Source organism: Caretta caretta, chromosome 5 (genome assembly GCF_965140235.1).
Source record: "Caretta caretta isolate rCarCar2 chromosome 5, rCarCar1.hap1, whole genome shotgun sequence".
NCBI lineage: Eukaryota > Metazoa > Chordata > Testudines > Cheloniidae > Caretta > Caretta caretta.
The window spans coordinates 122568089-122590694 of record NC_134210.1 but is presented as its reverse complement, the minus strand read 5'-3'; the positions used below and the strand labels follow the sequence as shown (position 1 = coordinate 122590694).

General features: G+C 43.0%; 1 protein-coding gene across 2 annotated transcripts in view; it reads right to left on the bottom strand.

Annotated features, from left to right (window-relative positions):
* SNX30 (sorting nexin family member 30) overlaps positions 1–22606 on the bottom strand; it is a 68293-nt gene that overhangs the window by 14900 nt on the left and 30787 nt on the right. Inside the window, exons 4-8 of one of the 2 annotated variants that reach the window (XR_007356618.2) lie at positions 18427–18585; positions 17089–17284; positions 15805–16004; positions 9894–9980; positions 7527–7833 (exon numbers count right to left, since the gene is read on the bottom strand). Coding sequence is in view for 1 of the 2 variants with exons in the window: in XM_048849647.2 (XP_048705604.1) it covers positions 9894–9980; positions 15805–16004; positions 17089–17284; positions 18427–18585 (642 nt within the window). In the remaining variant the exon portion in view is untranslated. The remainder of the gene's footprint in view (positions 1–7526; positions 7834–9893; positions 9981–15804; positions 16005–17088; positions 17285–18426; positions 18586–22606) is intronic. The other variant, XM_048849647.2, reaches the window with a different exon arrangement.

Sequence of the window (22606 nt, the reverse complement as noted above, 5' to 3'; positions counted from 1 at the left end):
CTCCTCACTCTGAAACAAAATTTAAGAGTTAAGTAAAAAGCACATCTGTAATTTCATCCAGTTGTCTTGAGAAATATCCGCTCTCCTGAATTGTTCTAGACATTTGCTCCTAAACTTCTGCAGCAACATCACGAATTTGTTCACAGACTGCATCACTGGAGATGGGAACTGCTTTGACTTGACTGGGCAGATCTCAGCACAACATTTAAGACAGCACAATCACGGTCTCCCCAGTTATATGTGGCTTGTCAGCTTTCCCTGTTCAGAGATAGCAAGTCTGACTCTTGCAGGACTTGCATGATTATAGTGTTGCCATTTAATACACGAGGCTTCTGATTTTGTCAACCCACACGTTTTTGGGAGAATTCAGTGGATTTCTTTTGTAACAATAAATGCTTGCTCCCCAAATGGCTCAGTGTGTCTCTCTTTTAGTGGCCATACACAAATCCCAGAATTCTTTGCCAGCTACTGAGACAATGCCTTGGAGAGATCACAATAGCTAACAAGCATTTTGATGCGTGCATGGGTCTGAGCCCACCAGAGGGACAGATGCACTGAAGAGGGAAGAGGAGGCGTGGAGGACACCAGCCTGCTGCCTAGTGTTAGGGGGCTTATTCCTTCACCCACTTACTTCCTTGGTCCTTCTCGCATGAACCCCAAGTCCAAAGGTGCAAACAATTCAATGTTTATTGGGGTGAACTTCCAGCAAGCATGATTCCAGTTTCCTTCCTTAGTGTCCCCCTTCCCAGCTCTGACACCACAGAGCCTTACCCCATTCCCTGTTCCCATCTCCCCCTTTAGCAAAACATGATTCCAATTTCCTTACCCCCATTCCCTGTTCCCATCTCCCCTCCCCACACACACCCCTTAAAGTTAACCTGTCCCCCTTATTTTCAGGCTTGACTTGTTTTTTCACCTCCCTTTCCTGGAGGGCCATAATCTGAGTCTTCTAGTAGCTTGTTTGCTGATCAGATGTATTCATTATTTGCAGCTCCTTTGTGCCCATCAGCTAGGTAATTTGCATTTACACAGAGGCTTACTAGCTTGCTTTTGGATCCAAAGCTGTTAGCAGCTCAGACATGGTCTTAAAAGGGAAACATTTTACTTCCACTAGAGTTCTGATTACTTTCCACTTTCATCTCCTGCTCCAAAACCCACAGAGATCTGAAAAAGAAAGCACAACCTACTGTGGCCCCTTTTGGAGCCCTAATAGGATTTTAATTAAGTACCATGTTTTATTTGCATTTCTTTTACCCCTTCTCCAATATACACTGCACACATTCTGGGAAAATGCAAATTCCTTCCATATAATTTAATCTCCATAACATTATATTAGCCATATTAATCTTACACAAGGTATAACTGCCTCCCCCATGCCCAGAGTTTTCATGCACACCCACCAAAGCAACAATCTGATCCCACAGAGCCACCCCAAGGCTCAGTGTTCCCATCATTAAACTGGAATCATGCTTGCTGGAAGTTCACCCCAATAAACATCGAACTGTTTGCACCTTTGGACTTCGGTTATTGTTGCTCTCTGTTTATGCGAGAAGGACCAGGGAAGTAAGTGGGTGAAAGAATAAGCCCCCTAACACCTAGCTCCATGAACAGTGCAGGGAACATACCGTGAAATCCAATTAACACACCTTGAGGGAAGGGCAAGATGCAGCTGTAGGCAGGTCTAAGACAGACAAGAGACAATATTGACCACATTTCAAGGCATACTAGAAAAAAAAATGTCACACTCCATTGACACAGAATGGACATTGCTGTGACTGACAATTAGCGCCTCTTGGATCTTTTGTTTCAGGCTGCCCACGGATTCAGGCAGGGATCTCTGAAACTGTAAGGGCTACATATGCCTTTTCCCCCCCAAAATGAAAGGGAGAAATAGGGAGGTTTGTCAAAAAGCCACTAAAACACCTGTTGGTGAGCCTACCACCAATCCCTTTCTCTAGGGGTTCTTGCAACCCAGAGGTTCAGAATCCCAGTCCCATAACAAATCCCTGGTTGCGAGGACACACCGATGGTCACCAGCTAACCCACGCACACTCTACATCAGGGATCACAGCCACAACCTCTATGAATCATAGAATAGCAGGGTTGGAAGGGATCTCAGGAGGTCATCTAGTCCAACCCCCTGCTCAAAGCAGGACCAATCCGCAACTAAATCATCCCAGCCAGGGCACTGTCAAGCCTGACCTTAAAAACCTCAAAGGAAGGAGATTCCACCACCTCCCTAGCTAATGCATTCCAGTGCTTCACCACCCTCCTAGTGAAATAGTTTTTCCTAATACCCAACCTAAACCTCCCCCACTGCAACTTGAGACCCTTACTCCTTGTTCTGTCATCTGGTACCACTGAGAACAGCCTAGCTCCATCCTCTTTGGAACCCCCTTTCAGGTAGTTGAAAGCAGCTATCAAATCCCCCTTCATTCTTCTTTTCTGCAGACTAAATAATCCCAGTTCCCTCAACCTCTTCTCATAAGCCAGGAGTTCCAGTCTCCTAATCATTTTTGTTGCTCTCCACTGGATGCTTTCCAATTTTACCACATCCTTCTTGTAGTGTGGGGCCCAAAACTGGACACAGTACTCCAGATGAGGCCTCACCAATGTCAAACAGAGGGGAATGATCACGTCCCTCGAACTGCTGGCAATACCCGTACTTATACGGCCCAAAATGCCGTTAGCCTTCTTGGCAACAAGGGCATACTGTTGACTCGTATCCAGCTTCTCGTCCACTGTCACCCCTAGGTCCTTTTCTGCAGAACTGCTGCCTAGCCATTCGGTCCCTAGTCTGTAGCGGTGCATGGGATTCTTCTGTCCTAAGTACAGGACTCCGCACTTGTCCTTGTTGAACATCATCAGATTTCTTTTGGCCCAATCCTCTAATTTGTCTAGGTCCCTCTATATCCTATCCTTACCCTCCAGGGTATCTACCACTCCTCCCAATTTAGTGTCATTTGCAAACTTGCTGAGGGTGCAATCCACACCATCCTCCAGATCATTAAGTGAAGTTATTGAACAAAACTGGCCCCAGGACTGACCCTTGGGGCACTCCGCTTGATACCGGCTGCCAACTAGACATGGAGCCATTGATCACTACCCATTGAGCCCGACGATCTAGCCAACTTTCTATCCACCTTATAGTCCATTCATCCAGCCCATACTTCTTTAACTTGCTGACAAGAATACTGTGGAAGACCGTATTAAAAGCTTTGCTAAAGTCAAGGAACAACACGCCCACTGCTTTCCCCTCATCCACAGAGCCAGGTATCTTGTCATAGAAGGCAATTAGATTAGTCAGGCATGATTTGCCCTTGGCAAATCCATGCTGACTGTTCCTGATCACTTTCCTCTCCCCTAAGTGCTTCAAAATTGATTCCTTGAGGACCTGCTCTATGATTTTTCCAGGGACTGAGATGAGGCTGACTGGCCTGTAGTTCCCTGGATTCTCCTCCTTCCCTTTTTTAAAGACGGGCACTACATTAGACTTTTTCAAGTCGTCCAGGACCTCCTCCGATCGCCATGAGCTTTCAAAGAATGGCCAATGGCTCTGCAATCGTATCCGCCAACTCCTTTAGCACTCTCAGATGCAGCGCATCCGGCCCCATGGACTTGTGCTCGTCCAGCTTTTCTAAATAGTCCCGAACCACTTCTTTCTCCACAGAGGGCTGGTCACCTCCTCCCCATGCTGTGCTGCCCAGTGCAGTAGTCTGGGAGCTGACCTTGTTCGTGAAGACAGAGGCAAAAAAAGTATTGAGTACATTAGCTTTTTCCACATCCTCTGTCACTAGGTTGCCTCCCTCATTCAGTAAGGGGCCTACACTTTCCTTGACTTCCTTCTTGATGCTAACATACCTGAAGAAAGCCTTCTTGTTACTCTTAACATCTCTTGCTAGCTGCAACTCCAAGTGTTATTTGGCCTTCCTGATTTCACTCCTGCATGCCTGACCAATATTTTTATACTCCTCCTCCCTGGTCATTTGTCCAATCTTTCACTTCTTGTATGGGCTGACCGAAAAGCTGTTCTCCATTAACTGTAGGTTAGTATTAGAGATTATGGATGGGGGTGAGATAAGTGGACCAGCGTGTAATTTTTCAGAAGCACCTAAGTGACTTAAGTGCACTTGCCCCACTTGAAAGTCTATGGGACTTAGGCGCTTTACACACACACACACAAATGAAGTTCTGGCCCCACTGAGGTCAACTTCTGTTTATTTCAGTGGGATCAAGGTTTTACTCTTGCTTTCAGAGATGGCGAACACCTGCAGCTCCTGTTGAAGTCAGCGGGAGCGGAGGTGCTTAGTCTGGAAGACAGGCTCCATCTTGGGAAGGCCAGTCAAGAAGGGTGAGTACCCAATAGACGACAGTAACTTGAACATACAGCTAGTGCAGGCAAAAACCACAGAAAAGTGTTCTGAATTTGTGAACGTAACAGAATAAAACTGGGTCCAATTTCAGGCTTGAATTACAACATGTCCTTTTAAGGCTCCTGAATATTTTAACTGACTGCAAGGAAGCCAACTGACAAAGCTGTAAATTAATTTTTACATGCGTATGATTCCGGTAATCTTGTTCTAATTAAAGATCGGAGTAGAGGCTTAAGTATTTTAAATTTTCATTAACCTAAAAATGAGGAAAAAATCAACCAACTATTGATTTAAGCCTTTTAATTCTGGCAGCAGCGATACCATCATGGGAAAAGAAGAAATGTGCTGCTGAGACAAACTTTGACATTAAGTACATGTGGAATGAGGAAAGTAGAAGCCTGTATCCAGTTGAGACTGATCAAAAATACAGTTGATATTCTTCATTACAAAGTCATGATTTAAGCACTAATGGAGGTTGTATGAATAATCCCTACCCTACATATGCAGTATAACCATAGGACTTTAGGATTTCTGCTGTAGAATTTGTACCATGTCTAGAATTCTATTTATGCAGCAATGGACACTGACGATTTTGTATAGCTCTCTACAGTGCACTTCATGAATGTGCAATGAATTTGGTAGCAGGTTTAGTCCTTAAGAGCCAGAAAGATCAGAATTAAGGCTAAAAATCTCATGCGCATGATCACTGATTAGGGACTAACCCACTGCGAGCAACTCAAGGATGGGAATTTGCATTTCCTTCTTATGGGTTTACTTTAACTATGTGCAATTCAGTTTACATTGCCAACAACATGTGAAATACTTCAAGTCTGCCTTTCTGAATTCAGCCAGAAGTTCTGTATAATCAGACTATTTACTGTTCCCATAGATTCATTGTGCCTCTAAGCTTTGGGACAAAGAGCCAGATGCCACAATTGGTGCTCAGGGCTCATTGAGTCCCTTTAGTTAAGGGTGCGTTTATTATTTTACTTTTGCTACATTAGTAATTGAGATTTCAATACATACAATGTTTCTAATACAGAATTCCAGGGCCAAGTTAGGAGAGAAATGGGAATGAGAGGGGTCATAGAATCACAGAATATCAGGGTTGGAAGGGACCTCAGGAGGTCATCTAGTCCAACCCCCTGCTCAAAAGCAGGACCAATCCCCAATTAAATCATCCCAGCCAGGGCTTTGTCAAGCCTGACCTTAAAAACTTCTAAGGAAGGAGATTCTACCACCTCCCTAGGTAACGCATTCCAGTGTTTCACCACCCTCCTAGTGAAAAAGTTTTTCCTAATATCCAATCTAAACCTCCCCCACTGCAACTTGAGACCATTACTCCTTGTCCTGTCCTCTTCCACCACTGAGAATAGTCTAGAACCATCCTCTCTGGAACCACCTCTCAGGTAGTTGAAAGCAGCTATCAAATCCCTCCTCATTCTTCTCTTCTGCAGACTAAACAATCCCAGTTCCCTCAGCCTCTCCTCATAAGTCATGTGTTCCAAACCCCTAATCATTTTTGTTGCCCTTCGCTGGACTCTTTCCAATTTATCCACATCCTTCTTGTGTGGGGCCCAAAACTGGACACAGTACTCCAGATGAGGCCTCACCAATGTCGAATAGAGGGGGACGATCACGTCCCTCGATCTGCTCGCTATGCCCCTACTTATACATCCCAAAATGCCATTGGCCTTCTTGGCAACAAGGGCACACTGCTGACTCATATCCAGCTTCTCGTCCACTGTCACCCCTAGGTCCTTTTCCGCAGAACTGCTGCCGAGCCATTCGGTCCCTAGTCTGTAGCTGTGCATTGGGTTCTTCCGTCCTAAGTGCAGGACCCTGCACTTATCCTTATTGAACCTCATCAGATTTCTTTTGGCCCAATCCTCCAATTTGTCTAGGTCCTTCTGTATCCTATCCCTCCCCTCCAGCGTATGTACCACTCCTCCCAGTTTAGTATCATCCGCAAATTTGCTGAGAGTGCAATCCACACCATCCTCCAGATCATTTATGAAGATATTGAACAAAACCGGCCCCAGGACCGATTGGGGCACTCCACTTGATACCTGCTGCCAACTAGACATGGAGCTAGACAATGATCTGGAGGATGGTGTGGATTGCACTCTCAGCAAATTTGCGGATGATACTAAACTGGGAGGAGTGGTACATACGCTGGAGGGGAGGGATAGGATACAGAAGGACCTAGACAAATTGGAGGATTGGGCCAAAAGAAATCTGATGAGGTTCAATAAGGATAAGTGCAGGGTACTGCACTTAGGACGGAAGAACCCAATGCACAGCTACAGACTAGGGACCGAATGGCTCGGCAGCAGTTCTGCGGAAAAGGACCTAGGGGTGACAGTGGACGAGAAGCTGGATATGAGTCAGCAGTGTGCCCTTGTTGCCAAGAAGGCCAATGGCATTTTGGGATGTATAAGTAGGGGCATAGCGAGCAGATCGAGCGACGTGATCGTTCCCCTCTATTCGACATTGGTGAGGCCTCATCTGGAGTACTGTGTCCAGTTTTGGGCCCCACACTACAAGAAGGATGTGGATAAATTGGAGAGAGTCCAGCGAAGGGCAACAAAAATGATTAGGGGTCTGGAACACATGAGTTATGAGGAGAGGCTGAGGGAGCTGGGATTGTTTAGCCTGCAGAAGAGAAGAATGAGGGGGGATTTGATAGCTGCTTTCAACTACCTGAAAGGGGGTTCCAAAGAGGATGGCTCTAGACTGTTCTCAATGGTAGCAGATGACAGAACGAGGAGTAATGGTCTCAAGTTGCAGTGGGGGAGGTTTAGATTGGATATTAGGAAAAACTTTTTCACTAAGAGGGTGGTGAAACACTGGAATGCGTTACCTAGGGAGGTGGTAGAATCTCCTTCCTTAGAGGTTTTTAAGGTCAGGCTTGACAAAGACCTAGCTGGGATGATTTAACTGGGAATTGGTCCTGCTTCGAGCAGGGGGTCGGACTGGATGACCTTCTGGGGTCCCTTCCAACCCTGATATTCTATGATTTATGAAGATATTGAACAAACCGGCCCCAGGACCGACCCCTGGGGCACTCCACTTGACACCGGCTGCCAACTAGACATGGAGCCATTGATCACTACCCGTTGATCCCGACAATCTAGCCAACTTTCTACCCACCTTATAGTGCATTCATCCAGCCCGTACTTCTTTAACTTGCTGACAAGAATACTGTGGGAGACCGTGTCAAAAGCTTTGCTAAAGTCAAGAAACAATACATCCACTGCTTTCCCTTCATCCACAGAACCAGTAATCTCATCATAGAAGGCGATTAGATTAGTCAGGCATGACCTTCCCTTGGTGAATCCATGCTGACTGTTCCTGATCACTTTCCTCTCATGTAAGTGCTTCAGGATTGATTCCTTGAGGACCTGCTCCATGATTTTTCCGGGGACTGAGGTGAGGCTGAGTCCTTCTATATCTGAAGCTGCTGAAGGCAAAACACTGCAGAGATCGCAAATGGATTCTCACACCAAATACAAACAGCAAAAAAAATTATATTGGATACATATGACGACTATCTGAAGTTAAGCAAAGTATATCCTGATTTAGTATCTGCTGGCTTAAACACAAGAATTTTAATCACAGAATCTGATTTAATACATGCACACTTGTTCAGCCTAAATAATTAAAAAGGGACTGTATCAAGACAAACTGCTGTTAGAATTTGGACATGACTCAAGAGTCTGCTGGGAATCAGGTCAGGTTATGAAGTACAGCAAATCCTAAAATGCCCTCCAGTGGTTAAGAAGAGGGAAAACGTTTCTTGGATCCTTCTCAATCATTGCAACCAACAGCAAATAAACTTCTGCTAGACCACCAGATAGATTTCTGACAGAACTATCTTGTTGACATATTAACTTCAACAGATTCCAAAATAAACGGAACAGTACAACTGCAGTGTGGGGTAACAAAAGTCCAACTCATTGCAAATTCCAGTTCTTCTGGCCTGTTTGTTTGGTTTCTACATTCCATTAGACCATGCAAACAACTAAAAAACGTTCAGTGAATGCAAGACAAAGCCAGAGATCAAATTATAACCTTACCCAGTATAGTAGAGATTGCTATTCAGCTTTTTCATTTTAAGTTGTTTCAAAGGTTTAGAAGACTTAACTATTTTAAAAAAAACTTCCAACCTGTCCCAGGTTCTAGGCAGCAGCAGTGGTAGCATTGTTTGAACAAAAATGTCATGATGCCCATTTGCTCAGCTCTATTTGAGTGGTTAAGGAAACAACCAGGACGATCTCATTGTGTTGGAAGGCTTTTGCATATGTCTAGCTGGAAAGTTGTTGTTGAAGTTAAATTTGCAAGCGGGCACCATTTAAAGGGAAGCAAACTTTGCTGCTATTTTGGAAAACCTGAAAGGGCCAAGATGATGAAAATAGCTACTGAAAACGTAGAACGTTGTTGCATTAAAAACTCTTCAGCAGTGACTCTATCAAATACTGTACAGCATAAGTGGAAGTGGCTGTTTTTCTACCGAAGGACACATTTGTGTCCAATGTAAATTAAGAACTGTGTGTGTTAAAGACGCAACTCTATGGGCCCTCCATCCACTAAATGGGCTGCAAACCCTAGGCACAGTGGGGAGCACTGATGTTGGAGGAAGCCACGTTGAATCAGTGTTTCCCAGCCAAGTGCCAATAAGATCCTTCAATTAAAATTTAAAATAGTGAGGGATAATCATTATGCAAAGCTCTTAACACAAGCTCCCCATTTAAGTATCTTCAGTTTCTGCTCCTCAAGATTCAGAGGCAGACAGAGACCGCAGGAGAAGATTGAGGGAGGACAAAAGTCAAAGTGTGAGCAGATTGGGAAGGAGAGATTAAGTGTATTATGCTCATGATGGACGTTGCTGCCATAATTCACAAAATACAACTTGAGGCGTTACGTTATCATACAGCAATGCTATGCAGACCATGCCAAGTTGCTGCATGGTCTCAATGCAAAACCCAACTAAGACTGATTACTATTTGGAGTTGATGTACCTGCTTGTTGTGTGTATCTCTTCCACCTTTAGGTATCTGTACGTGTAGCAATGAGATAAATCAACACCAAATAGTAGCTAATTTTGGTTGGGTTTTACATTGAGACCAGGAAGCAGCTTCTCCTGAAGGTGGCAACGGATGCACCTCACTAACATAAGAAAGATCATTTGTTCTTAAAGGGCTTGATCTGAAGTCCACTGAAATCAACGGGAGTCTTTCCATTGGCTTCAGATCAGGCCTACAGCAGCTGCTAGCTTACTCTTACTCCTTTCTACATTGAATTTGGCTGTTGACGCATTCTCCTTGGCTCGCCTCCTAAAGCCAGCTTGCAGCTACATGACAAGACATTGCTCTGCCTTGCACTGCTGTTTTTCAGAAGGCACGAGATTGAACACAGATCTAGAAACAAAAATTATCTCCATTTCTCCCGAGTTTTCAGTTGAGAGAAGCTGAGTGACAAATATGCCACTTGTTTCGTGAAGTGGTTTCAAATGCTAACCTTGGGGCGCTCCTCCTTTTTCAAGGCCACAGCTTCCAATTTTGCTTCGTACTCTGCTTGAACTTGGTCTCTTTTCTTTAGCACGTTCTAGGATAGAAAAAAAACCACAAAACCATAAGACTGAAAATGTACAAAATCTTGACTCCCCCTTCCTGCTCACCCCACAAGAGTTGCAGCCTGGATTCAACAACTGAAGTGCCACTGAAGTCACAGGTCTGCCTTTCAGAGGCCACTCCTGTTTTACAGGCATCTATGAAGAGGCTTTTGAATAAAAATAAAAAAGCACTCCAGGCTGAATGCTTTAGCCTGTGAGCAGATGCCAGATGACATTTGTAGCTGTTTGCTTAGAGACAAAGTCAAAACTCCCAGCTTTGCAAATGACTTGCATTGTGACCTTTGGCAAGTCACTTATCTTCTCTTGAAGATGAAAACGATGAATAAAAGGATAAACTTTAACACTGAATGGGGTTGAGAGGGTTAGTTTGTAAAGCTTTCCAATATGCCCAAGCAACAAGGGAAGGAATGAGTTGGCAGGCAACACTGTTCCTAAAGCGATGTACTTCTACCACAGCCCGCCCACTCATAGCTTTCTGCAAAATCCTTTTGAAATGAATTTCCATGCTGAGTCTCAGACCAAAGGTCAATTTTGGACAAAATCCTCTCCCTTGTTTTTGCACAATGTGATGGTGAAAAAGGTTCCCACTTTTGTACATGAAACATTCAATTTTTGAGTTATTAAAGTTCATGATTTCTTGCTGACTAGCCCTCACTGAATAAGGATCTCCAGATATATTGATAAAGCTAGAAGTCAGCTAATTTTACTTTATACTTCCTAGAGATCTTGTACATGGTTGTAGTTACAATATTCACAGGACTAGGGAGTAACCAAATTATATAATAGATGTTTGTCATAGAGTAGTAATTGTGTCTTTGCCTATAGTAGCTATTCCCTACCCACGTTGAGTTTACAGCATAACTAGTAATACTATATTAAAATGGGACATCCATACTGGGCAATGACTTATACAAGTTTTTGCTTGAGAGGGGAGTAACTGATGCCCTGGGAGACTTGCTCTCCAGAACAAAAATAAGGAAGAAGAATCTGACCCATATAGGGGATGACTGAGGAGCTTAGTCAAGTGGGCTGGTACCCAGCTGGTGTTTCCAAGGGCCATTCAATTGCCGGGCACAGCTACACCAGCGTGGAAGAGGTCAGAGTTTGGGCAGCCAGTTTGACCAAGGTTCTCCCTGCTTACCTATCAAATAGAAATTTTAAAAAACAGCAACAGCTGTTTAACTCAAAGACGATGAGTGAAAATACTTATGAAAATAACCACACGCATCTATTCATCATCATACTCCCCTCTCCACTTCCACCTACACCACATGCCAAGGGAAGAGTCACCATTTCAATATCAAAAAGGCCATGTTTTTCCAGTTATGCATGAAGAATCAACCAATATTACCAGAGTCTGGTTTTATCAGTTTGAAGTACAGCGGAGGAGGATGTGTGTTTTTCCTAAAGACTAACGTCCCAGTACTGTAACCTCCAGGACTATAATTTTTTTAAAATGCCAGGCATGTATTCAAAGGAAGACAATATCCCTACTCCAGAGAGGACACTACACAATCTCCCCCAAGACACAGGGGGCAATAAAGGAGAGAATGTTCAAAACATCAACGTGCGTGTGGCAACGCTTTAGTTCCAGTTTCTGAAGTTAAGCATGTTACTGGCTACATTTGCCTGCAGCAAAATGTGATATCAGTTCTCAATATGAGACTAGGTGGAATTTTTCCCTGCAGTTGGTTCAGATTTTTAGCGCACCACAAGCATGACTGGTATTTAACAAGTATTTCCGCTCACGGACAAAAGGGATATTGGGAGAAAGTAAACCTTACTGAGGAATTTTTTAATTCATAGTTGCCTTGGAGTAGAGTGGCCAGCACCCACCATGGATACACGTTTGGAACCAGTAAAGTTGGACCTGTACCAGCAAGGTCCAGGGATCAATAGGCATCGTATCCGTAAACTAGATTCACAGGACAAGTGACTGGAGAGTACTGCGACTGCGGGGTGAGCCCACAATGTGTTCAGAAGCATACGTTAACTGACCAGCCAGGTCTAGAGGCCCATTAACATCTCTCCAGCGGATGGAACAAAACAATGTACAGGAGAAGGAGGAATCTCTCTAGCATCTCTAGGTTATCTGTTCTTAGCTGTGGCCCAAAATACTCAGTAAATTCCCAGCAAAGTGTGAAGAATGCTACTTGACACTTCTGGACCACCTTCCAGCCAAGGATCTGAGAGTACACCACACTTAATTTGCACAACATTCCAGTGAGACAGGGATCTTATTTAATAAGATGGGGAAACCGAGGCACGTGCCGCCGCTCAGGGACTTGCTCAAGGCCACACAGTACATCAGTGGCAGATTTGGGAATATAACTCCAGTTGACTCCTGGTCTTGTGCTATAACTGCTAGGCCATCCTCAAAGGATGGCAGTGAATACTGGCATAGGTCCCTTCCCCTTCTAGGAGGTCTTTCAAAAGTCTTATGTACTGAAATGATAATATTGTTTACCTTGGTCCACAGCTTCCAGACCTATGTGTGGCTTTCCACTCAGTCCAGAGCACACCCAGGAGTTTCACAAACAAGTTGGAGCCCAAGAGAGGGAAATAGGTGGCAGGAAACAGTTGTCTTTTGCAACACAACAACTGTTCAGACACCCTAGAGAAGGTGGTCTTTTCAAACACTCATGCCCATGACAGACCAGTTTCATCTCACTCAAATCATGAATTTTAATTTTTTTTAAAACATCAGGCACTTTAAATATTTATAATGCAGTTTTAGAGCTATGCCATTTACCTAATACCCAAGCACACAGTTGGGGATGGCATGTACTAATGCTGTCAATATGCCCCTCTGTCTAATCACAATATTTTAAAAGTTATATGTAATTTATGCTAACAGGGTTTCTTACCCTTCACATGCACCTCCCCATGGAATATAGCATATCTGCAATCAGAAAGCAAGGCAGGTTAGCTGCTTCTATTTACGAGAAGAGCTTTACCATGATTGTTCAGTCATTGCTGGGACATTCCAAATATGGCAACTGTTTTAAACACAAGCCTCCTAAACATCCTCATTCCTCCCCAGATCTGTGAGGTCTTCTGTCAAACTAGTTCTTCTAGTTCTCAAAGGCTCAGGAACTGTTCAGCTCTGACTAGGACGGTGCCCTAAGGAATGATCTCTCCTCAAATTAAAGTTTGGCCATTTAGTCTGGGATAAAACTGCATAAGAGCAGCTATAAGCAAAGGGCACATGACAGCCTTCCCTGTAGCAAAACAAATGTTAAGCGTAAACCAGGCTTTTGTTAGAACCATGTTTTCACATGCTTCTGCTACTCTCAGCTGCAACTCCTAGTAGCAAGTCTCCTTTCCATTGTTGGCTATGGTCAGGCTAACAGAATCTCTAAGCTTGGAGCTTTGCATGTGTGCAGTGGTATTCCTCGCTTCACCAGACAACAGTCCCTGTCCCTCAATCCAAGATAAAATATTGGAGCGGTTCCAAAGGGAGACTGACCCACTCTTCTCAGCCAGAGATGGATGGCTGTGATGCAAGATTGCTTTGGTACTAATAGGAGTTTAAAAGGTTTTCATTGTATGGGTCGTCCTTTGAATAAGGCACAAACAAGTTCCATGTAGGAGGCAAAGATGAAGAGAAGCAAAACCAGGTTAAAAAAAATTAAAGGTTTGGATTTAATCAGAAGTATAAGAATTAAGGCAGAAAATACAAACCTCTAAGGCTACCAAGTTATCTACAATTTTTGTATGTTACAACCGAACAGATTTAGTCATGGAAGCAAGGTGCTTTAGCACATGGAAGACTCTAGTGTTTATAGCAAAAGACTGGACATCATCTGACAGGACATCATCTGACACAGGTCCTACTCCTGACAATCCCATCAACTCACTGGTTGACCTTGGGCAGTTGCCTAACCTCTCTGTGGCTAAGTTCCACCATCTGCAAAATTAAGGACAAAGGTGGATAAGTTGTAAGGAACTTTGAAGTTCTGAGGTGAGGGGTGCAAAGAGTAAAAAGTTTTAAAAGTTTGCTTCTCATACTTTAAGAGTAATCATCTCCTATGATGGCTAGCTTCCCACTGGTACACGCTTCATGAAGCAGTCCAGTGGAGAAGGCAAACATGCCATCATGACACATTGACACCTGCTTTTGGGTATAAGCAGAGCACGATGACGCTTCCAGTCGAAGCTATTTGGAGTAGGAAGTTGCCATCTGTGGATGGTTTTTCCATCCTGGACTTTGACCTGAAGAAACACCAAGGTCTTTGGAAGAGATCTCATGTACAGCAGAGCGTAAAGTACGCACTTAAACTGCTATTACAATCACCACCATCTTTCTAACTCTTTTTTGGGGTGAGATTCACCACTCAATATGAACAGAATTTTCTTCCTGGGTTTTGTGAATTGAAGTCAGACCTTCTCCTTATTGTACTAAAATACTGTGCTCCAACTAACAGGCAAAGAGGTAATTCAACCTTTCATTAGATAGCTTGCATACAGGTTTCTCTTTTAGTTTAGAGGTTACATGTACTTTTAAAAGAAAAAAAGTTGGAAGAGGACTAAAATTCAGTCTTCATGAGGACGAAGCAGAGGCATTAAAGTCCTAGAACTTACAACATTTTGAAGGAGGATTGTAATTCCAGAACCAGCAATTGAAATACATATATGGATAAGCATACATCATTGCCTTGTTAGGGGCTCACCAGAGCTGCTCTCTAGCCAAGACGACTTTCTAGAGGAGTTTTCTTCTAGTTCCACCTGATGTTTGAAAATCTCATGCTTTGCATCTATGTTGGCTTGTGTTCTGTAAAGCCTTGCCCCAGAATCAAACACCAAGCCAAAACCAGAGTGATTAATTTCAGCACTCAACATGATTAACCCAATTAATATTTTTGCATGCTTCATTGAACAAAAAACCTAATACGTGCCTCAAATCTGAACAGAGAAAGAAATGTACTTGTAATGCAGGAGTTTAACACTTATGTAAGCACATGACTGAGAGAAAGAGTTTTAGTGAAGATATCAATTAACTCCTCCTTAATATCCCAAGTGAGATTTAAGAATAATTTAAAGCACAAAAAACAAACAATGCCTATTAACTGATCCTGCATATTGAAGAGACTGCATCAATGCTCTTATTCACTAAAGAGGCACGTTCTATTCAGAACATGCATGCAGATTTGTGGCAGGGGAATTATTTGTATCTTACCCAAGTAATACGCTAGGATTTTATCCAACAAGTGGCATATTGCAAAACATCTGATGTTCCTGGTTTTGTAAGGGGAAAAAAGCCACACCAAAGCTAGGTCATTGAACACCATTACTTAAAAGTTATGCCACTGTTTTGGTTCACAGAATTTAGATGCTAGACAACCACGGGAGATAGATTTGCAAGAAGGTTCCATGCAGCATCCAGCTTATCACCGTCACAGACTTTAGTAACGTGTTTTTGTAGTATCGGTCTCTTTCATACAAACAGTTTTAGATAGGGCTCTCCAAGACTCAAGTTTGACTCCTAAAAAGGACAGCATGTTGAAAGACAAAAACACATTGCCATTACCAATAGGAGAACAATTCTAAAATGTATATCAAATGCACATGGCCTCTGTTTAGGCAGAAAAAGACCATGACACAAATTTGACATTTTATGTGCATAATATTTTTCTGACCTTGGGTAGGAACACTAAGAATAAAAAGCTAATCTTTATTAGGAGAAACAATCCCTACAAGAGGACATTTCACAGCTAGGTTTCTCTTTGCTTATTCCACCCTCCCCACCCCCTAAACAAAAAAAGTGTGGACCCGCTGTCAAATGGTCTCCGTTACCTTCATGGACTCAGAGTACAAGATGTACTCCCTGAGTACAGGCAGGGAGTCCTCTGTCATGTCATCACTCAGTTCCTCGAGAGCAGTACAGCAATTCCCGATACAGGCAGACACTCCTTCCAGGGGTTCTGCTAGCTCCACTTCTAACCCACCCCAGGTGGAGTAAACTGGTCCATACTCTCGCAGTTCCACCAGGTATTCTGGAAGAGACATTGAGAGGAAACAAATTTCGATTTTACAGTGACGTTCAGGCAATTTGGTTTAAAAAAGCAGTGACAATTTAACCATCATCCTCGATTCAAACGTTTGGAAAGGCTGATCAGGTCACTGCTATCAACTGATGCACATAACCAGATGCAGAGGAGCCGTAAGGCAGGCAGATATTTACCAGAAAAACTCTAGACTTTACAAAGCACCCTTCTTTGCCAGTGAAGATTAAATATCCATTTTATCCGTTTCCCACCAAGCCTCTTCAGACAGAGGTCAGGTTTATCGGTGCTTGCATTAGATTAGCTGCTTTCCTCAAAGAAGCAATACAGAACCACACAAAGCCCAAGAGTCTGATCTTAACTGGCAGTAAAGAGCTCCAGTAATAAAGACGGGATAGTATTAGTGAGAGCAAGGTGTAAGGGGAACGAAATTGTAGGATCCCTCTTGTTTTACTGCTCCTATATTATTAGGCCAGGCGAGAGCTACTGCATGAGCTTCTATGTGTAGCCTGTGCAGGAACTAGGGTGACATTTATTTCCCTTCACAGCCTAAAATCAGAATTTTAGCTGATTTGTAATGAGATCTAGTTAGTCCTGTCAAAAAAGCTCAAGGCAACCAAGCACGAGTACATCTAGGAGTATCCTGGAGTAGGGATTTCTGGAAGTCTATAGATTCTAGCTGTCTAATCCTGGAATTAAACATTAGGGGTCAGCGATTACATTTAATATGGTGGACTGCAAGAGAAGAATTCTCTTCATTATTTACCCTATTGTGTTTTGTTGTTTATTGCTGGCAAAACGGAATAACTTGCTCTTCTAATGGTTAAAGGCTACCCAACAGAGTTAAAACACTGGGAATCAACATAATAGACTCTTTTGCTTGCACCTTAACAAGTACCCAACTCATACATATTATACAACTGTCATAAAGTGACACATGAGTCTTTACAGAATCCTCCTTTTGATGCACCCAGTTTTTTTAAAAAATAGGGTAGAATCACTGAATGCAGGTAGTTCCAGCATAACCACCAGTGTACTGCCTCTTACTAAGCTCGCGGTGTGCTAGAGTTCTTACCCAGTTCCTCCTTGATAATCCGCTGTGCTATTCTGTCAATGGTTCCAAGCTTGAGAACAAATGTATCTAGGTAGTCTCCAATGGCTGCAAACTCCAGCGGTCGACTTCTGAGTTTGTAACCACCTGTGACATATTTTACGGACTCTCCCATCTTGGAGAGCAATGCCATTCCTTGTTTTTTATAGGCATTAAGATCCTGGCAATGACAAGAAACGTATTGTTTGCATGTAGAAAAACAAGTACCATCCCCAGTCGAGAGAGTCATGCTTCAATTTCAGAGCACAGCAGAGAAAGTTTATGAAAGTACGATGTTAAGTCTGGCATCTAAATCCTGATTCAAAAAGCTCACCTCTGCTTCTCATATAAGCTAGGCACACAGAGTGCAACAGACGCATCTACAGACAATGGGATATTTTACAGCCTTGTCACCCTCTTGTACATTTGGGTAGCAGGGGTTAGGAAGTTAACAAGCTACTTAGCCTCTTAGCAGGAGGGAAGCTTATAAAGAGCACAGGAAGGAAGTGTTCAAGAAGAAAGGGGGAAGAGAAAGAAGGCTAGGAGAGCCTGACCAGAGTAGCTTTACTCCTTGAGTAAAGACACCACAGCACTCACCACTCATGCCCACCGCCTCCCAACCTTTAAAGAAGGGACCAGAAAGCTGGAAAACAATGTAAAGGTGTGGATACAAGGTTAGGTATTGGTGGAGGGATTGAGATACTAAATAAAGAACAGTGTTTAAAAGCAAAAAAGGCCTCAGAGGTCTGTGTTCATGGATGACTTGGGGTACGGTAAGTGTGCCCCATTCCCAGGAGCCCAAGTGCCAACAGGCAGACTTCTATCACCCATGCCCCTGTGGGCGAGCACCTTTCTTTCCACAACATCTCCTGCATGGTTGGCATATGTGTACCTTTTATATTGTATACACACACACACACACACACTCTGTCACTGTGAACAACCATTTGGAGTCCGATGCTTTTGAATGAGTTAGCCAGATCCTCAGCCCCACATCCCTGCAGAAGAGGAATCCTGCCTACAAATATAGAGGTGTGAAATAAACAGGGCCAGAGCACACTGGTAGAGCCTTGCTGATGTAATGGCCCCCAAAGCTAGAGTAGCCCATAGGGTTGGACGTCCAGCATAGAGGGAAGACAGAAAGGTTGTTAACAGCCACTTTGCATCCCCTGCAGCTTCTCTGCTATGCTGAGCATGGGCTTGTCCTAGGCCTCACCTGGTTGGTTGCGTTTCGATTCTCAGGCTCATCTATCACATTCATTTTCAACAGCTCACGTTTCTCAAATCTCTGTGGATTATGCATGTTTAAATTCAGATGCTTACCTTGGCTGTGAGAAACACACTGAAATGTTCATTGAAAGAAAGGACTGGATGATCTGCAATTCTTTTCAAGAATTTATCTAAAGCTTTCCTCCTCGTCTCCACGAATTCTTCAGAAAAGCGATCGACAACACCCTTCATCACAAATTTCTCAGGAAGGGGCTGTGAAGAAAGGCAGAGAGAGACGGTTTTCAGTAGAATAAAAGCCAATTGCTTTTGCTGATACTGCCTTGTTTCTATTAATTAGCTAGTTCACTCTTGACACGAGTAAATGGAGATGCTGTTAATAGGAACTGCATTTTTTTCAGTTATCCTGAAATAAATCTGGACTAATTCAATTTAACTCAGTGGTGTCATTCCAAAGTCACACCAATGTAGCAGAAACAAAACTGGCCCATGGCCTTTGGAGACGTTACAAATGTAGCTCATATTGGGGTAAGAAGTGGCCCAGGGAAGAAAACTTCCCTCTACTGTACCCAATTTACCTACATTTAGGCTTCAATTCAGGAAAGCACATGCTTAACTTTATGTACTTAATGCCATTCACCTCCAGGGGACTTATGCCCACGTTTACGTGCTGTTCTGAACAGAGATGCCTTCCTGGACCAGCTCATTGCTAAGAAGTTTCAGGCAAACCCTAAAGAAAGTTTGGAAAAGCATCTGAAAGCTCAAATGCTTTAGAGTGGGTTGGAAGAAGTAGTAGACTTTTGCAAGCATCTTTTTTTCTTTAAAAATTGTGACTGAAAATTTACCAGTTCCAAGATACATACTTGAGCTTCTAGGCTCAACTGTCTCTGGAGAAGCTGAAGGTAAAAATCTCTAGGTTTCTCTTCTTCCTACTGTTAACGCTGCATGTGCAACTGAATGAAGGCCAGGTAGAGGCCCCACTGAAAGATCAGGCCTGTACCATGATAAGGTGTGCTGTCATTGCCAACAAAAGTATGGGATAAGTTTTTCCTTAAAGTAGTGCCTGCCAATTGGGCCTGTTCTTCTCCCCTCCTACACTTCTGCAATGCCCTAGTGCTCAACTCCTCCCTCAACGTGAGGGATGAAGAGCACTAACCCCTGCAGTAGATCTCCATCACAAGCTCTGGAATGAATCTACTAATTCTGGAACATTAACTAGCCATCTGTTTCATTTCTCATTAAATTAGGGTTTATCTTTACGTTATATGCAGCAAAAGCTTTACATTTGTGGGGAACTGTGGTCTGGTAGTTGCAGCGGGACCGGACACCTTGGTTCCATTCTCTGCTCTGCCGTTATATTTGCTGTGTGACCTTGGGTAATTCACTTAGCCTTCTTCTGCTTCAATTTATCCCCCTCTAGATGGAGGGAGGGCAAATATCACAAGCTACAGCACAGCTGCATCTCTAGTAACATTTTCACCTTCTCGTTCAGATTAGCATGAATAGAGGCAATGACCAAAGCCAAATACCAATCAGGGGTCTGGCACACCTCTAGTTACCATGCCTGCAATTCAAAAATGTATTAATCTGATCATTTTGTACTTCTGAGAAATTTGCAGCATCTCCGTACAGCAGCCTGGACTCCAAAGCTGCGATACTAGGTTTGGGTATTTTGTTTTTTTTTTTTAAGCCCCACACCATGGTTTGTTCCAAGTTTGCTTTCCTATTCTGTAAGAGTGGAAAGAATGTCAGACTCTGTGCAGACTGTAATATATACCCATCATTAAATAAAGATTAACTCAGCAACTTATGAGAAGTCTCTCACTGAAGAGAATCTTTCTTGCCATCTGAAGTTGGAAAAAGGAAACCTGTGGTAAAAATGAAGTGAAAGGACTTCCACACTAGAAACAGTGCCAGACCATTACTAGTGTTGAAACACTTTAGTTTCTCCAGCATTTTGATGGGTACCATATGGGACCACAGCAAAGGAAGCATTACCATCAAAAAAAGAGGTGGTTTGCCAAGGTTAGTTGATCCATCCCACAGATGGTTAGGACAGTCACAAAGCTTAGGTGTTTCTGCTGGACGTGAATTCGGAAAGATTCTAATTTTGATGGTTTACTTCAAGTATCTCAACAAGAAATTCCATAAATTTACATTTTTATTAGATTTATGCAATGGCATGTTGGAGCAGTGGAATGTTTCTTGCAGGTCAGACTAGATGATCATAATAGTCTCTTCTTTCCTTAAGATCCATGAGTTTCTTGAAGAGGAAAAAAAAGGGAGTTTCCTCATACTTCATAATTGCAGTGAGACGATGCCAGCTAAGCAATAAGTTTGTACAACTTCACCAACACCACAAAGGGGAGGAAGAGGGACACTGAACCAGTCTTTGATTCTTTAAATGAATGGGAATTTATCAAATCAATGCAACGAGAAGCCATAGACCAATTATTACAAACTCCTTACTTTTAAAATGAAAATAGAGGTTTTTTAAAAATGCACTCAGGTCAGTTATGTTTCCCCACAAATGTTATTTATTTTTACCTGGCCACTCCCAATAAGTTCATTTACATAATTTCCAAGAAAGCAAATGAATTGGCCATTTAGAAACACAAATGATTAGGATCCATGCTACTATGTAGCCAGTAGTGCCTGTGACAAAAATCAAGCCAAGTACTTTGAGAGCAAATCAGCAGCACTTTCAAAGCAGTCCTGCAAATATTACAATTAGTCTTTGGCAAGACCCAGTATACCATAAAGTGGAAAAACAATCTATTGTATGGAGAATTTTATATAAATTTTATATAAACCACCTTAGCTTTTACATATATCAAGTCTAAAGATCCTAGGAACTGTATTACAAGAAAAATAAGTGAATTATGAAGGTTTCTTTTATTCACTTGATTGCAGTACTTAGTATTTAGATCGATGGAGAGATATGCGAAGTCGATTGCTCTTTAGTGGATTGAACTATTCTCCAATACCTGTAAACTGCCTCCATGTTCTTTAATTAAGTAGTCATATAATTCTGAAACCTTTTACATAAAGGGCTAAAAGATACAGGTCTGTAAATAAGAGACTAGCTATTTCCCCAACTATTAAAATGGACCAGTTCAATACTGAACTGCAGTGGCGTTGCACGAGCCATACTCTGCTCTCAGTTACATCTATGCAAACAATTACTTCGATTGCACAGGTATAAGAGCAGAATTTGGCCTGGTAGGATTTCAGAGGTTTGGGGAGGAAGAATTCAATTATTCATTGGCTTAATATATTTATTTTGTACCCTTCCCTAAGGAAAAAAGGCACACAAGACCAGATACTCAGGAGAAAGCCCTTTTCAACTGCTACCAAAGATCCTTATGCAAGATATGTGTGCAAGTACATCATCATCAATATAGGTCCTTACAACGCAAACTGAGGATTAAAATAATCTTTGCTTCTATGGCAAATATGCAGTGGTATTTGGCATACAAGACATCTAAGCAAACATGACAGCAGGTGCAGACAGAGAAGCCATTTATCGGTAACCTGTAAGTGGACTGCTCCATACTCTCCAGTGTCAAACTGGAGAGCTTCTGGAATTGCTCCATTTTTCCCACTCAGAATTTTTAGGAAGGGCAGGTGCCGTAGCTTAATACAGCTCCACCAGGAGGGAATACAGACAGTGGCAATAGATTTTCCTCAATTCTAACCTAGATGAAAAAAATCACCACTCTAAAAAATGAAGAGCATGAAAGCAAAGGTTGTGTGTGCTTTATAGCTAGGGTGACTAGATGTTCATTTACAAGGATTACCCCAGTTTGCCGCCAGAAACTTTGTTCGTGCTTCAGTGGAACAGGCTACTCGTATGTCCACCTATCCCTTCTACTTTCTTGCCCTCCCCGCCTCAACACAGCCCTCATCCAGCCACCTACACTGTACCACATGCCCTTGTTTGCTTTCAGAGGTCTTCCCCTGACAGATGCTGGAATACTCGGAGAATCTGCCACCTGAGCTGCAAAGCCCTCGATTCCATCACAGGCAGCTGCACAAAGAAAGAACCTAGCACATCACCCAGCCCCAAGGTCAGCCCGAAGGCAGAGGAGGGATAGTGCAGCAATAGTGGGATAAACACAAGCCCACCCAAGGCTTCCTCCCACTCCACTTTCATGCGGTCCCTCTGCTGTTGTGCCGCTTAACATATGCCTACAATAAATCAGAGGGCTAGTGGCAAAAAGCTACATTGGGGCTCAAAAGCCCTGGAAGCTCAAGGGTGAGACACTACAGGATT